The following is a 16,796-nucleotide window of genomic DNA, read 5'->3' on the forward strand; positions in this document are numbered from 1 at the left end:
GAAACATGCATTCTACCATCTATATTACACAAATTTAGTACACTACTTTCATTACATTATATTATAACTAGTCTTATAGCCTGTTACATTAATGGGTGCTAGAACCCTTAGCCGCTTTCTGTATTTCTGTCTGTCTTTTTTTTTTTCCCTTGGCTGTCTACTATCACCCCTTGCCTGCTACCCCTGTCCATTCTCCCTTCCTTTTACCTCCCCTGTGTCCTCCACCACCCCATCACTGCTCACCTTATCCAGCAGAAGCCCTTCTCCTTTTGTTTTACCTCCCCCTGTCCATCATCACCTCCTTCCTGCTCCCCCTGTCCAGCAGTAGGCCTGTCTTCATTTTTCTGCCCCCCCTGTCCATCAGCACCTCTTCCCCTGTCCATCAACCCTTTTTCTGCCCCTCCATTTCTGTGTGCTGCAGCATTTCCCTCCCACCCCACTTCCCTGTGCAGTATTTTCCTTCCCCCCATACCTTCCTCCTTAACTCCATGCCCTACCATTCTCTCCCCTTCTGCTCCCTTTCCTCCTTCAACTTCATCAGGCAGCAGCAGCAGCAGCATTTATAATTAATTGCTGTTGACGGCTTCAGGTCTTCCTCTCTGGCGGGTCCTGTCTACTTCATGAAAACATGAAGTAGGCAGGACCCGCCAGAGAGGAAGGCGTGAAGCCGGCAACAGGATCGAATTTTAAACACTGCTGCTGCCCGAAGAAGCCAGGCCTTAAGCACAAAGCTGGGGGGGAGGGTTTTAAAAGATATTGCGATGTCGGCAGTGGTGGTGATGGGGGGGTAGAAAATCCATCGTTTAAAAACTTATTTTAAAATGCTGTCCGGGTTTGGCCGCCGCGGCCTACAGCCGCCGACAGCTACCGTGGCCAGCAGCCACTGCGGTCGACATCCGACTCGGGCCACCGTGGTTGACATCCGCCTTGGGGGGAGGGAGAGAGAGAGCTTTGGGCAGCCAGCAGCCGCCACGGCCGACATCCGCCTCGGGCCGCTGCGGCCGACATCCACCTAGGCGGGAGGGAGAGAGAGAGCTTCGTGCGCATGCGCACTCCTACCTGTGGTGCCCTATAGCTCACAGAAAACGGGCGCACGCAGGTGGGAGTGCGCTTGCGCGACCTAGCGTTTTATTATATTAGATTTATATTTTGGCACCACCCCAAAGAGTTCAAAGCGGATCACAAAGAAAAATCAGTTACTAGGAACAAACCCAGTTAAACAATCGTAATGCAAACAGGGCTCTTTTACGAAGCCATTTAGTGCTGGCCACTGCGGTAACTGCCACGAAGCCCATAAAGATTTAGAGGGCAGCCGCTAGAGTGGTTTTGTAAAAGAAGGGGATAATTTCTCTATAACAATTACCATGATTAAAGCCAATTTAAACAATTAAGTTAGGCACCTACTACTGCCTAACTTACGGTGCCATCAGTAGCATAGTAAGGGAGCGCGATCCACCCCAGGTATAGTGTACCTTGGCGTGCTCACACTCCACATGCTCTCTGACCCCTGCTGTGCGCATACCCCTTCCCTCTCCCTCAATACCTTCTTTATCTTTGGTGCATATCACAAAGACCACACAACATTTTAGTAGCCTTCCTCTGGACCAACTCCATCCTTTTTATATCTTTTTCAAGGTGCGGACTCCAGAATTGAACACAATTTTCTAAATGAGGTCTCACCAGAGTCATATACAGAGGCATCAATACCTCCTTTTTCCTACCGGCCATAACTCTCCCTATGCAACCAAGCATCCTTCTTGCTTTTGCTGTCACCTTTTCAATCTAGTTTGCCACCTTAAGATCATCACATACAATCACACTCAAGTCACGCTCTTCACCCCCTAAACTGTATCGTTCCCTCTGGTTTTTGCAGTCCAAATTCATGACCTTGCATTTCTTAGCATTAAATTTTAGCTGCCAAATTTCAGACCATTCTTCAAGCTTCGCCAGGTCTTTCTTCATGTTATTCACAACATCCAACATGTCTACTCTATTGCAGATTTTGGTATCATCCGCAAGGAGGCAAATCTTACCTTACAACTCTTCAGCAATATAATTTATAAAAATGTTAAAAAGAACAGGCACACCACTTTTAACATCCCTTTCTTCAGAGCTATCTCCATTGATCACTACCCTCTGTCGCCTTCCATTCAACCAGTTCCTGACATAGCCCGTCACTTTGGGATCCATCCCAAGGGCACTCAGTTTATTTATTAGATGTCTGTGTGGAACACTGTCAAAGGCTTTGCTAAAATCTAAATTCATCACATGTAGCGCACATCCTCTATCCAATTCTCTGGTCACCCAGTCAAAGAAATTGATCAGATTTGTCTGACAAAACCTACCTCTAGTGAATCCATGTTGCCTCCAGTCCTGTAGTCCACAGTATTCCAGAAACCTGACCATTCTCTGTTTTAAAAGCATTTCCATTAATTTGCTTACCACAGAAGTCAGACTTACCAGCCTGTAATTCCCTACTTCTTCCTTACTTCCACTTTTGTGGAGAGGGACTACATCCGCCCTTCTCCAGTCCTCTGGTACCACTCCCAACTCTAGAGACTTATTGAAAAGGTCAATCAGCAGAGCCACCAGAACTTCCCTAAGTTCCTTCAGTACCCTTGGATGTACACCATCCAGCCCCATCGCTTTGTCTACCTTAATTTTAGCTAGCTCCTCATGAACACAGCCCTCTGAAAATCGATCAAGGTTTATTTCTCCTCCATACCTATTCATGTTTGTCTTCTGCAGTCCCACTCCCAGTGCTTCAGCCATGAACACAGAACAGAAATATTTGTTAAGCTATTCAGCCTTTTCTTTATCGGCTTCTACATATTCCTCCCCTTCACCTTTGAGTCTCACAATGCCACTTTTGCACTTCTTACTATCATTAATATATCTAAAAAATGTCTTGTCTCCCCGTTTTACCGTGTCAGCTATTTTTTCTTCCATTTGCCTCTTTGCTTTCCTGATTACATGACCAGACTCTCTTAACTTTTCCAGATATTTTTGCCTGTCTGATATAAATAAAATAACTCAAATCATTAAATTTTTACCAAACTTAACTACCATTTGATGAGCAATGTTAAAAAGAAAGAAAGAATCACATTTGAAAATACTCTCACCATACTGCTCATGTCTGTTACCAGCTTGGAAGACGCCTTTGTTAACACCCTATGCTGTCTATTAAAATGCTTTATTGTATATTGTGTTGACATTGCAATTTAGCATAATATGCTACACGTTGTATTGTTGTTTGAATATCACACGAGCGGTGTGCCACAGGGATCGGTGCTGGGGCCGTTACTTTTCAACATATTTATCAATGACCTGGAAAAGGAGGCAAAGTGCGAGGTTATAAAATTTGCAGACGATACCAAACTGTGCGGCAGAGTTAGGTCCAGGGAGGAGTGTGAGGACCTGCAAAGGGACCTGGACAAGCTGGAAGACTGGGCAAACAAATGGCAAATGCGCTTTAACGTGGAAAAATGCAAGGTCATGCATATAGGGAAAAAGAACCCGTTGTTCAACTACAAATTGGGAGGGGCATTGTTGGGAGACAGCAGTCTTGAGAGAGACTTGGGTGTGCTGGTGGATGCATCACTGAAGCCATCTGCACAGTGCGCAGCAGCCTCGAAAAAAGCCAACAGGATGCTGGGCATCATAAAGAGGGGCATAACAACCAGGACGCGGGAAGTCATCATGCCATTGTATCGAGCGATGGTGCGTCCACATCTGGAATACTGCGTTCAATATTGGTCGCCGTACCTCAAGAAGGACATGGCGGTACTTGAGAGAGTCCAAAGGAGAGCAACGAAACTGGTAAGAGGGCTGGAACACTGCCCGTACGCCGAGAGGTTGGATAGGCTGGGGCTCTTCTCTCTGGAAAAAAGGAGGCTCAGGGGAGATATGATAGAGACCTTCAAGATCATGAGGGGCATAGAGAGGGTGGATAGGGACAGATTCTTCAGGCTGAAGGGGTCAACAGGCACGAGGGGGCATTCGGAAAAACTGAAGGGAGATAGGTTCAGAACAAATGCAAGGAAGTTTTTTTTCACACAAAGGGTCGTGGACACTTGGAATGCGCTACCGGAGGAAGTGATCAGGCAGAGTACGGTACAAGGATTCAAACAGGGATTGGACGGATTCCTGAGGGATAGGGGGATCGTGGGATACTGAGAGAGGTGCTGGGATGTAACACAGTTATAGAAAGCTAACTAGATAATAAGTATAGAAATCCAACCAGGTCGTGCATGTGCAAGACCGGAGGGTTATGACTTCGATGGGAAGATAGGACTCAATGGGAAACCAAGGTGGGTAGGGGGCCCCTTCTGGTGACTCAGACAGGCCGTGACCTGTTCGGGCCACCGCGGGAGCAGACTGCTGGGCGGGATGGACCTATGGTCTGACCCGGCAGAGGCACTGCTTATGTTCTTATGTTCTTATGTTCTTAATTGTCAATTGCTCAGGTTTGTCTTATTTAGCAGGAACACCAACCTTGAGTGAATTCCTTCAAAAGGCAGTAAATAAATCCTAATAATAATAGTTTGCATTTAGGACTAACATTTACTATATGCCCACTCTAGAACATCCCCCATAGGCATACCATATCAAGTACTGGTGATCCAGGGGTTCTTCAGGCAGAAGTGATGCACAGTTGTTTCTGTTCTGTACAGTACCGTCCTAAAAATGAAGCCTCAAATGGTAGTTTTGTGTAGCTACAGCTAGAAGGTCATGTTTCTATATAAGTTTCAAGTTTTATTAAAATATAGGTTAAAATTAACCAATACATTGTTTGCATTGCAAAGACAAACTAGACAAACAAGTTGAAACCAGGAGGAGAGGGGTGAGAAATACAATCATAACAGGATAGAAGAACAATAAAAGTAAGAATAGAAGGACTGGGAATATGGAAGGTGTTTCTATGATTTATGTGTCTTAACATGATTTGTAGAGTATCACTGCAAGTTGCATTATGGTAGTTACCTAGTAATGAAATACCTTTTTAGCATGTATACCTATTTTTACATTGTCTAATTCACAACGTATAAGTTTCATCTAGGAAGTCTCGTAAAACATTTGATTATCCCTACAAGATGACTAAATTTAGGTTGGCCCACATCCCGCCCAAATACTACCCTAACCACTCCGCCAGATATGCCCTTTCAGCTCTGGGTGCACAGCTGCATTCAGAGGCCTAAAAAGTCCTGTGATATTTCCAGAAATTTGGTTTGATTATCGGCACTTGGACAACCTGTGCTGACTTGAGTAGGTTTTTAGATGTGTTTAAGTTTTGATTATGAGCCCCACAGTATCTTTGTTTTCAGTTAAAAAGAACAACTGTGACATTAAGGGAGTGAAAAGGTCCCTGAAGAGAATAAGCCCATTATCACAAAGAAATGAATATTGGTACCAGGTCACATAAGGAATACTTGTATTGTAAAATCTTGCACTGTAACTATGGCAAATCCAACCTGTAGACTATGGGCTCCTTTTACTAAGCTGCGATAGCATTTTTAGCGCATGCAGCATTTTAGCGAGCATTAAAACCGTGATACGTGGCTAGAACTAACACCAGCTCAATGCTGGCATTGGCATCTAGCACGCATGGCAATTCAGTATTCGCTAAGCGCGTGCTAAAACCGCTATCGCAGCTTTATAAAAGGAGCCCTATGTGTGTTAATTAGGATAAAACTTATACTAGAAAACTTAGTATAAGTTTACTATGGTAAATTGTAACTGGTAAACCTTATATTATATACCATATTTTTTGCACTATAAGATGCACCTGACCATAAGACGCACCCTAGATTTAGAGGAGGAAAACAAGAAAAAATACATTCTGAACCAAATTATGCACCCAGCCCCTCTCACTCCCTGCCAGGCTCTGCACCCAACCCCACACTACTTGCCAGGCTATGTACCCTGTCCCACTGCCCTACCCTGTAACCTGCCCTCCCTCACCTCTGGTGGTCTAGTAGGCTGGGACAGGAGGGATCCGGCCTAGCTGACTAACAATTTTTTCCTCCTCCCCCTCCTCCTCCCGGTACTTTTTAAACCCCCCTAACTCTTTTAAACACTCCCCACCTGCCCGCCCTTTTAAAATATCCCACCTCCCCATAATACCTTTTTCAACGCCCCTTAAGCTTGGTGGTCCAGTGGTATATTGGCCGGCAGGAGTGTGCTTTCTGTGTTCCTGCCTGGGTCCACACCGCTTTCTGAATGGCTGCCGTCAGTTCTTGTTTTAAAAAGGTACGGAGGGTTGTCTTCACTGCATAAGATGCACTGAAATTTCCACCCACTTGGGGGTGAAAAAAGTGTGTCTTATGAGGTAAAAAATATTAGTACTAGACCCCTAGTATGTGTCAAGGTAGGATAATAACATGTAATGTAAACTTGTACTGAAAGTATGGTAAATCCAGTGCAAATTGTAACCTGTTAACTGTATGCTATGTATGTTTAACCTGTAACCCGTTCTGAGCTCTTTGGGGACAGCGGGATAGAGAATAAATTGAATAAATAAATATATATATATATTCTGTGCAGTCATGGAAAGATGCCAAAAACCACTTTTTTGTGTTGATCAATAACATAATTACAGAACTATTAATGACCTCCACTGAGCACAGCACTTTTTCTAAAAGTTCAGATTTTTTAATGATGTAAGATTTGCAGTTTCTCTCTGGGCGCTGCCGTGCTGGAAGAAGCATAGCCCCTTATAAAGATGGGATGAGACATGCTATTGCCTTTTGAGCTACCCGTAAAGAAGGGAGAATCTCAGCTTAAACCATGAGATTAGAGCATGAGACGGAAGACTGTGCTGCAATTTTGTGCCCTATAGAGCTAAAGAAACAATAGTCAAATTCTTTATTACGTCCTGGAGATGCATTCACAGTAAGTAATGTGATTTATCCTGCTCATCTTGAATTGACTGTAAGTTCTGCAATGTGTTTTTGGCTCATTTGGACATGAACCCCAATTGCTGACTTTTTCCCCATTTATTCTACAAATATGTTTTAATGATAAAAAAAAAAAATCAGTGCTAATTACAGCATCTTAACGCACATTTGTGTTTGTATGTAACATAGTAACATAGTAGACGGCAGATAAAGACCCGGATGGTCCATCCAGTCTGCCCAACCTGATTCAATTTAAATTTTTTTATTTTTTCTTCTTAGCTATTTCTTGGGTTCCAACTGCCGAAATCTCTGTTAAGACTTACTCCAGCCCATCTCACACCCTCCCAGCCATTGAAGCCCTCCCCTGCCCATCCTCCACCAAATGGCCATACACAGACACAGACCGTGCAAGTCTGCCCAGTAACTGGCCTAGTTCAATATTTAATATTATTTTCTGATTCTAAATCTTCTGTGTTCATCCCACGCTTCTTTGAACTCAGTCACAGTTTTACTCTCCACCACCTCTCTCGGGAGCGCATTCCAGGCATCCACCACCCTCTCCGTAATTGAAATGTGTATGTTCATACACATTACAATTGTTTAGCAGGCACTGAATCTTTTATGCCTTGCTTACAAGCTGAATGTGCGCTAACAAATGACCAATCCCAGAGATGTGTCTAATAAACAATTTCGATTACTGGTGGTCTTATATCCAGAGGATTCATTTTCATTCTTTCAAGATGCAGAGATGAAAGATTGAAAAGTCCTGTAAAATCTCCACATAAAATCCACTACGAAAAATGTATTCTAAGTTTACACAACCAGCCACTTTCTAAGATAGCTCTGATGAAAGGGGATGGGATTATATACACTGTTTTCTTATGGTTACACATTCAAAGCAGTTTACATATACAGTATACAAGTACCAAGGACAATGGAGGTTTAAGTAACTTGCCCAAGGTCACAAGGAACAGCACTTGGATTTGATCCCACAACTTCAGGGTACTGAGACAACAACTCTACCCTAGGCCATAAGATGCTGATCAGGAAAAAAAAGCATATTTTTTCCCCCATGTTCACCTCACAAAACTGATTTGAAATTGACTTTCTAACTTCTTCCACACATCTGTGACAATTCCCAGATTAGTTAGAAATGCATCATGTCCCCAATCTATTTTAATCAATGAGATACACAAAATGAAGTTCACCAGTCAGAATTTAAGGCTGATTTTTAAAATATTATTATTATTTTATTTTTGAACAAGATAATACACCAAGATAGAATAATGGAGTTGGACAATGATTCCAAATTTTCTTTGAAATAAATCATAGGATTAAACATTTTAATTGCACATTTACCCCTCCCTTTTACAAAAGCCCTGAAGGGTTTTGGGGCAGTTTCCAAGTTTATTTAATCTTTGATATACCGTTTATCAAAAACATACCTAAACGGTTTACAATTATCACAGTGGAAGCCACTTGTGCGGCTTTGTAAAAAGGTAAGGGTGAGGCTAATCACAATTAATCATAGTCCCCCCTTTTACTTAACCGCAATAGTGGCTATTAGCGCAGGAAGCTGCGCTGAATGGTCCGCACTGCTCTTAACGCTCATACAAATTCAATGAGCGTCAGGAGCTGAGCAGAGCATGCAACGCGGCTCCCTGTGCTAATAACCGCTATTGCGGTTTAGCAAAAAGGGGGAGGGAGGATGTATTTACAGCATATAGACATTATAAAAAATAATAGTGACACTCTGATATGGCTGGCAGAACTCGGAGATTCCCTCTAGCTGAAAACTCCTAGAATTCTCCCATTTGACATTTCTCCCTCTAGGACAGACGTGTCAAATGTTGGTCCTCTAGAGCCGCACACAATGAAAGCAGTGCATGCACATAGATCTCATGCATATTCCTTGGGGAAATCCTGAAAACCCGACTGGATTCGGCCCTCAAGGAGGGACTTTGGAGACCCCTGTTCTAAAACTTTCAGAGCTTCACCAGCAGAGACTCATTTCTGCTGCTTGCACCAGCTGCAAGGATTAGAACAAATGGAAGTACCCTTCCATTTTGGCCCCATGACCTTGTGTTAAAAATATTGACTATTTAAAATGTGTCAGAAAATGTTGTTTGCATTAAAAATTTTTGCATTAATTATGCCAATAATACATTAAAGGGTCATTTTATTAAGGTACGCTAACGGAATTAGTGTGTGCATTTTAAGTGCCATGCAACCCATAGGTATTCAGTGGGCTACATGGCATTTAATGTGTTAATTGTTGGCACCTGCTAAATCTGTTAGCCCATCTAGGTAAAAGGACCCACTAAGGCCCGGATTCGCTCAGCGTGGTGGTCAATGAAATGCTAAGAGCCGTTTACACAATCAAGGCTGGTGGCACCTAAGCAAACTTAAATGTTACTAGACATAGGCACCGATTTTCATTCGCCTAATGTGGTGGCACCTATGTTGGATGCCTAACGATGTCTAACTCAACCATGCCTATTCCCCACCCCATAACCACACCTACTTTTTCAGATAGGCATTGTTAAGTATCCTTAGGTGTGTGTGTGGGAGTGGGGGGGGGGTAATTTGAGTACGGTGGCCGACTCAGCAGGGGGAGTAGAGAAGTTAATTCAATCATCGGAGCACTCGGAGGAATTGAAGCAGGGTTCGGCACCAAACTCTTGTTTAATCTTTTTGGTTTGTTTGCCTGAAAACCGGCAAGCCAATTAAAAATATTTGTCAATGTTCCCAAACTTAGGAATCACTAGGTAGCTGCAATCAGGGTGCCTAGTGGTGTCTAATGTAGTTGCAGTTTTTAGAATATGGCCCTAAATGCCCACCTCTAGAAAATAAGAAAAAAAAGGAAGGGGGAAGCAACATATACCTCAAACCTGCATTATTTAGAAAACCGAAGAAAGATGGGGAGCCAAAATTTATAGTGGATTTAAGCTTTGGCAAATAAAATCCTGCACTACCCTCCATACCTCTTCAGCCTGGCTCTGGTTGTTTATCGTAAAATTAGAGGGCATTAATTGAGGTTGCAGGGTGGCAGACATAAGAGTAATGTTAGGAAATTCTTTGTCGTGGAGAGGGTGTTGGATGCCTGGAATGCTCTTCCAAGGGAGGTGGTGGAGGTGAAAATGGAGATGGAATTAAAAAAAAAAGCATGGGACGAACACAAAGGATCTCTAATTAGAAAATGAATAGCCAGTATTGGGTGTCCTATATATGGTGATCTGGTTTAGGGTGAGCTGGGGAGGGCTTTGATAGAAGCCCCAATGACAGGATGGTTAGGATAGGCTGGAGTGAGCTTCAATGGCAACTCCAGCAATGGGAACCTAAAGTCAGTACCAGGTGGACTTCTATAGTTTATTGCCCAGAAATATTAAAGAAAAAACAATTTAAACATGAATTTATAATGAGTGTAAATTGCACAGGTCTTTGGGCCAGATTCACTAAGCAAACCCGTCGTGTACCGATCGGTTTGCGACCCGATGTCCCTCCGACCCGATTCACCAACCTCTCCTGCGATCCGCTTCCAATCCGTGCATGCAAGTGAGGGGAAAAGGCATGCAAAGTAGGCAGGGACGCAATTCACCAAACAAATTTGGGACACCGACTGGGCTGGCCGATCAAGAGAAGAAGCGACTGCTGGGAACCAGTCGCACATGTCTCTGTTGACTTTCCTGCTCCATTGCCGCGCTGTACTCTGTCCCGATCTTCCAGCCCTGCTTTCTGCCCCGATGTCCTCTCTGCTCCAAGCTCTGGATGTCTGCCGCCTTCCCTGCAGTGCAGCCCCGCTTTAAACCCACGGTTTATTTTATTTTAATGTATCTTTAATCTATCTTCATTGTAAACCGCTTTGAACCTCACGGTATAGCGGTATATAAGAAATCAAATCAAATCAAAATCAAAAAATCCAGAGCTCAGGGCAGAGAGCAGGGCATGACAGGCTGACAGGAGAAAGCAGGCTTCAGTGTTGACGGGAAAACATTTGGACAGAATACAAATCTTCCTGCTCCAAGAGAGCACCAAGCAGCAGAAAGGCAACAAGCCAGTGTCGGCAAAAGGGAAGAGGCTTCCCTGGGAGAGCAGGAAAGTTGGGGCCCGAAAAAAAGAACCAGACACAAAATGCATGCGCCGACCATCTGCAGGGAAAGCAGATGATCTGCGCATGCATCAGATTGCACACTAGCGATCTGTGTCAGCAGATGGGGGCGTTCCTCCAATCGCCCCCATTAGAATATTGCTGGTTGAAGAATCCATTGGACCTGCCCGGATCAGACACGGATCGGTCATGGTTAGTGAATCTGCTATCATTTACTTATCTGCTGAAAATCTAGGCATTTTCAAAGTGATTCACACACTCTTTACATGTTTTGGAGCAATATATTTAGAGCCCTGTCCAATCCCCGTGGGCTTAGGATTAACACATTGGCCCATGCTTTGTAAAAGAGGGAGCTAATTACAGATGGAGAAACCTGCCAGAATATCATTGCAAACCTTCAATTTGGCCCAAAAGATAATTGAAGTGTGCAGGTGATATAAGGCTCTTGTTTGTTTAGCATTTTTCTCCATTTCTTTAATCTCAGCCTTTATTTTAACAATATTTAAACATTGTTGCTTTTCAATCCATAACTCTTAATGCTTGTATTTGTAATAGTTTGATTGTAATTCAAACAAAAAACTAATCCCCCTTTTTATCAAGTTTATGAGCATTGGAGCTTTTTCCACAGCGACCTGCGATAAAATACCTTAATGTGGCTTGATAAAAGGAGGGAGGGTAACATTCATTTTGAGTGTGTGTGTGTGTGAGGGAAGTGTAATTCATACAATTTTTTTGAGGTTCCTACAGTGAGCAATATACAAGTTACAATGGAGGTGCCATGGAGAACATTGAATAGTATGAGTCTTGACATTTCTAAATACCCAAAGGTTTTCAATGGGGTTTAACTTACATAGAAATATAGAATCAAAGGGGGGGGGGGGGAGTGGCTCAACTAAGATGGTGGCTGGTAGCTGTAGCAGAGACGCCACGGACTTGCTTGGAAGCCTATTTCTTACTGTTTGGGATGGTCAAACGGAAATCTAAACTTTCCTGGAGGAATCCTCAATGGTAGCGGGCCTGATGGACGCCTTTCTCCAGTGCAGGGCAAAAACAAGTGAGCCGGAGTTTTCCTTGGCAGCGAGAGGCACACAAGCTGAAGCATCGGCACTCTCTCTCGAGGAAGCATCTTTATTTCTGGAGGAGCAGAGTCCTCCGAGTCGCCCTGGGGCGTTGGAGCAGAAGGTGGATGAGGGAAAGTCCAGGAGTGTTCTCTCTCCCGACCAGCTGAGTACGGAGGCCGACTCAGCAGAGGGAGTAGAGAAGTTAATTCAATCATCGGAGCACTCGGAGGAATTGAAGCAGCGGATTCCTCAGGATTTTCTTAGGCTGAATTCATCTTCGGCTGAGGCTACAGGTACTTTATTTCCATCAGAGGGTCTTGGTTTAGAACTTGTTCCCAAGCAAAGACCCAAGGTCTTTAATATGGAAACACTTTGGGATGCAATATCTAATTTACAACTCTCTTTGGGAACCCAAATGCAGCAATTTACAGCACACTATACTACGGTTGTTTCAGAAAATTTGGACTTGAAAAATAGACTATCTAGCCTGGAAAATAAAGTGGATGGACATGAGACCAGAGTAAAAAATGTGGAGTCCCAGGCTTTAACCTGGGTTAGGGACAGTGGAAATTTCAATTTTAAGGTGGCAATGCTGGAAAACATGACCAGGAGATGTAATCTTCAGATTACAAATTTTCCAAAATTACCACTTATACCAGTGCAAGATGCATTTAAGAAATATCTTCGAAAAATTTTCAAAGTTCCTGAATCTTACTATCCGCCTCTCAAAAATTTATTACTTACCAAGTAGACTTTCGGTTCAGAATCCAAACCAGCAGAATTTATCGGCTGATAATTTGGATCTAACAAATTTCCTGGAGAGGTCAGATAACGAAGCTCTGGCAACTGCTAAGCTACTTGTACAATTTGCTATTGACTCGGCTAGGGAATGGATGCTTAAGCTATTTTTAAATACAAGGATATTCCATTTATGTCAAAAATAGTGAGAATGTATCCAGATGTGTCACGATCTACCCAAAAGAGAAGAAAACAGTTTCTCATTTTGAGACCTCAGGTATTACAGTTGGGTGCGACGTTCATTCTGAAATACCCCTGTAAATGTGTGATGGTCTATCAAGGGAATAGATATGTCTTTTTCGATCCTCAACAGTTGACAAAGTTTATTTCTGCTAAAGAGCAACAGTAGTAATTCATGAGATTTCCTACTTCAATATCAGCTCAGTGAAGTTAATATTCTAGAGCCCACCAGCTACACCTTTATTTTCCTTTGTATATGTTAATTGGTAAAATTTCAGTAAAACTATAGCTATCCCCATCTTTATTAAGGACTAACTCTACAAACCGGTATACTTGATTCCTGGGTTGAGTTCTGTATCTTTGAATTTATGGAAGGATGTTTCCTGATTTATTTGATGTACTGTTTTCTTCTTTTTATTCAAAGATGTCAAAACTGGTATTGTATTATTTCTTTATTTTGACTAATGTTTTGTCAAAAGGATAAAATGTAAATAAAGAATTTAAAAAAAGAAATATAGAATCAAAGAAAACAACATCAGATTAAGACCATATGACCTATCCAGCTTTCTCATCCATTATATGTTCCTCTCCCTTCAAAATTATCTCTTCCTCTCCCTTAGAGATCCTATGTGCTAGTCTCATGTTTTCTTGAATTCAGATACAGTCTTGGTCTCCACCACCTCCACACATCTATCACCCTTTCCTTAAATAGGTATTTCATTAGATTACTTCTGAGCCCTTGCCACATTTTGATACCTGCAGCTACACCAGGTTTATGATTGATGAAAGTGACCAGTGTTGGGTGTATGTTTGGGCCTCTTCTAAACGGAGTATCGGGAGCAGCGCTATTAAACGGAGTATCGGGAGCAGCGTGGGCCATTCAGCACAGCTCCCTGTGATAGAAACTGCTAGAGGGGTTAGTTTTCTATAATGCTATCTGGGTACATTGATGTTGTTATAGAATAAGTATCATTGGGGCATCTAAAAGGTGTACGCAGTTATAAAATTGCCCCCGAATACATCATGGGAAAACTCTGACCCTCCAGATCTAATCATTTCAGGGTTGTTAATTGTACCCACACTGTGAAACAGAACCACAGCTATTGCTCACAAAAGAAGAGGCCACTGGGGCTTGTACGCATCTTAGAAGCTGAAAGCTATGCTGTCAGTAGTTTCACTACCAACAGGGCCTTCTAAGGGGACAGGTTTCAGTGGAGATGTCAGACTAATGATGTACCACCCATCTGTTCAGCAGCTGATGGGCAGTGTTGGAGGCAGAGGATCGCATTTGATGCAACAAAACCAAATTTGTACTGAGCAGAAGAAAGGCTCGGCAATCTACTTCTGCATTCTGTCTTGAGAACTTGATGATGTTCATCAAGTCGCTAGGACTCAAACACGAGTCAATGGCACCTAACAAACAATTGTAGCCACACATTAAAACAGCACAACAGCTATTGCTCATAAAAGAGGAGGCATATTTCCAGTCTATTATTTTAATGGGTTAACTTATTAGATCCCTGTAAAAACAGCAGAAGGTTTAAACATTCAACTACCCTCAGGTATGTGCAAAGTGACCCTTTCCTCTAAAAAGTAGTAGCTGATGAAGAAAAACACAGAGCAGCTAAGCTTGCCATTGGTAATCCATCATGTCTACAAGGAATAACAACTGAATATCCAAGTTTGTTTGCATTTGATACACTGCCCATAAGCATAGCCATCTAAGCAGTTCACAATCTAATCAGGTACTCTTCAACATTTCTTTATCTGTCCTGGAAGGTTTACAATCTAGCTCTGGTACCTGGGGCATGGAGGGTTGAGTGGCTTGCCCAGGGTCAGAGGGAGTGTCACTGGGCTTGAATCCACAGCCTTAGGGTACTGAAGTAGCAGCTCTAACCACCAGGCCGCAACTCTCTTGGAAGAGCAACAGTGTCCCACTGGAGTAAATTACTGTCCATTAAGAATAACGAAAATTGAATTAATAAATGAACTCTTATTTGGTTTTTCTTAATCCTTTCAGGTTAAATGTTGGAACAATGCTGGGAGAAAACCAAACGGAAGTGAGAGAGTTTATTCTCCGTGGATTTTATATCAACAGTAGTGCACAACCTGCCATATTTACACTGATCTTAATAATCTACATTCTCACATTAGTTGGGAATATGTTAGTCATCAAGTTGGTGTGGTCCAACGTGTCTCTTCACAAGCCCATGTACATCTTCCTTGGAAATTTGTCTTTTGTTGAAATTTGGTACACAACTACCACAGTGCCAAAAATATTATCGGGTTTCCTTTCAAGAAATAATTTAATTTCCTTCACTGGCTGCTTCCTACAGTTTTTTTTCTTCTTCTCCTTGGGAACAACTGAGTGTTTCCTTCTAACCGTTATGGGCTATGATCGCTATTTAGCCATCTGCCACCCCCTCCGCTATAGCATGTTAATGAGCGGCAGGATATGTTCATGGTTTGCCACTTATTGCTGGATTTCTGGGTTCCTTTGGTCTATCCTGCCCGTAAGCTTAATATCCCAACTGTCTTTCTGTAGAGAAAATGAAATTGATCACATCCTATGTGATACGGGACCACTTCTGGAAATTTCTTGTGTGAGGGATTTTACAATAGAAGTTGCATGTTCTATATGCACCTCATCAATGCTTGTCGCTACCTTCTCATTTACATGTATTTCTTATGCTTTCATTATACAAACCATAATAAGAATCCCTTCCTCAGCTGGGCGTCGCAAAGCCTTTTCCACCTGTGCCTCTCATCTCACTGTGGTGATCACGTTCTTTGGATGTGCTACATACATGTATGTCCGACCAGCAGGGAAGCATCCATTCCATTATGACAAGTTGGTTGCCATACTCTATACTATTGTGACTCCTTTGCTGAATCCCATAATCTATAGCCTGAGGAACAAAGAGTTCATGAAAGCTGTGCAAAAGTTCATAGTAACATAGTAACATAGTAGATGACGGCAGATAAAGACCCGAATGGTCCATCCAGTCTGCCCAACCTGATTCAATTTAAATTTTTTTTTTTTTTTTCTTCTTAGCTATTTCTGGGCGAGAATCATGAGTCGTTAACAATTGAACTGCATTTTGTGGAGTTTTTTAAACATTATATGTACTTCATATTTGCAGAATGGCTCTGATTCTATAAAAAGTGTCTAATGTTAAGTGCCTAGATCAGCACATCTAGCCAATCTAGATGCCTTTACCCCCCCCCCCCCCCTTTACCAAACTGAGGTAAATGGTGAGTCGCTGTTTTCATTCCACGGGAGGCTTGGCAGCTCAGCTTGGTAAAATGGGATTTTTTTAAAAAAATTGGTTCAATCAACACTGCTAATTGAACAGTGCCATTAAAAACCAATTAAAAAAATAATTTTAGGTTAGGCACCTAACTCGGTAAGCACAATGTAGGTGTTACACTGAGGCACTTACCAGTGCCTACCCAAAACGTAGGCATGGCTAAAGTTGGAGTTTAGGCAAGGATTGTCTTAGGTGCCAGTAGGCACCTACCTTATGCACTCATATTTTAGGCCATTAAACCCTGGCCTTATATACTGGTGCCTAACTCGCTCCTAGGTGTGATTCTATAAATGGTGCCTGACTTTCCCTCTCTTTTACAAAACTAAACAAGTGGGTTTTTAGCATTGGCCAGTGCGCTCAATGTTCTATGCTGCTCTGACACTTATAGAGTTCCTATGCGTGTCAGAGCAGCGCAGAGAAAGAGAGATTGTTCACCCTCTCT

The 16,796-nt window shown here is 42.6% G+C and overlaps 1 protein-coding gene across 1 annotated transcript; it reads left to right on the forward strand.

Annotated features, from left to right (window-relative positions):
• The first annotated feature begins 15,079 nt into the window (after positions 1-15,079).
• On the forward strand, positions 15,080-16,003 carry LOC117349535 (olfactory receptor 11G2-like). The gene has a single exon (XM_033923082.1). The coding sequence runs from the start codon at positions 15,080-15,082 to the stop codon at positions 16,001-16,003; it is 924 nt and encodes a 307-aa protein (XP_033778973.1).
• The last annotated feature ends 793 nt before the right edge of the window (positions 16,004-16,796 follow it).

This window comes from Geotrypetes seraphini, chromosome 16 (assembly GCF_902459505.1).
Source record: "Geotrypetes seraphini chromosome 16, aGeoSer1.1, whole genome shotgun sequence".
In the NCBI taxonomy this organism is placed as follows: Eukaryota; Metazoa; Chordata; class Amphibia; order Gymnophiona; family Dermophiidae; genus Geotrypetes; species Geotrypetes seraphini.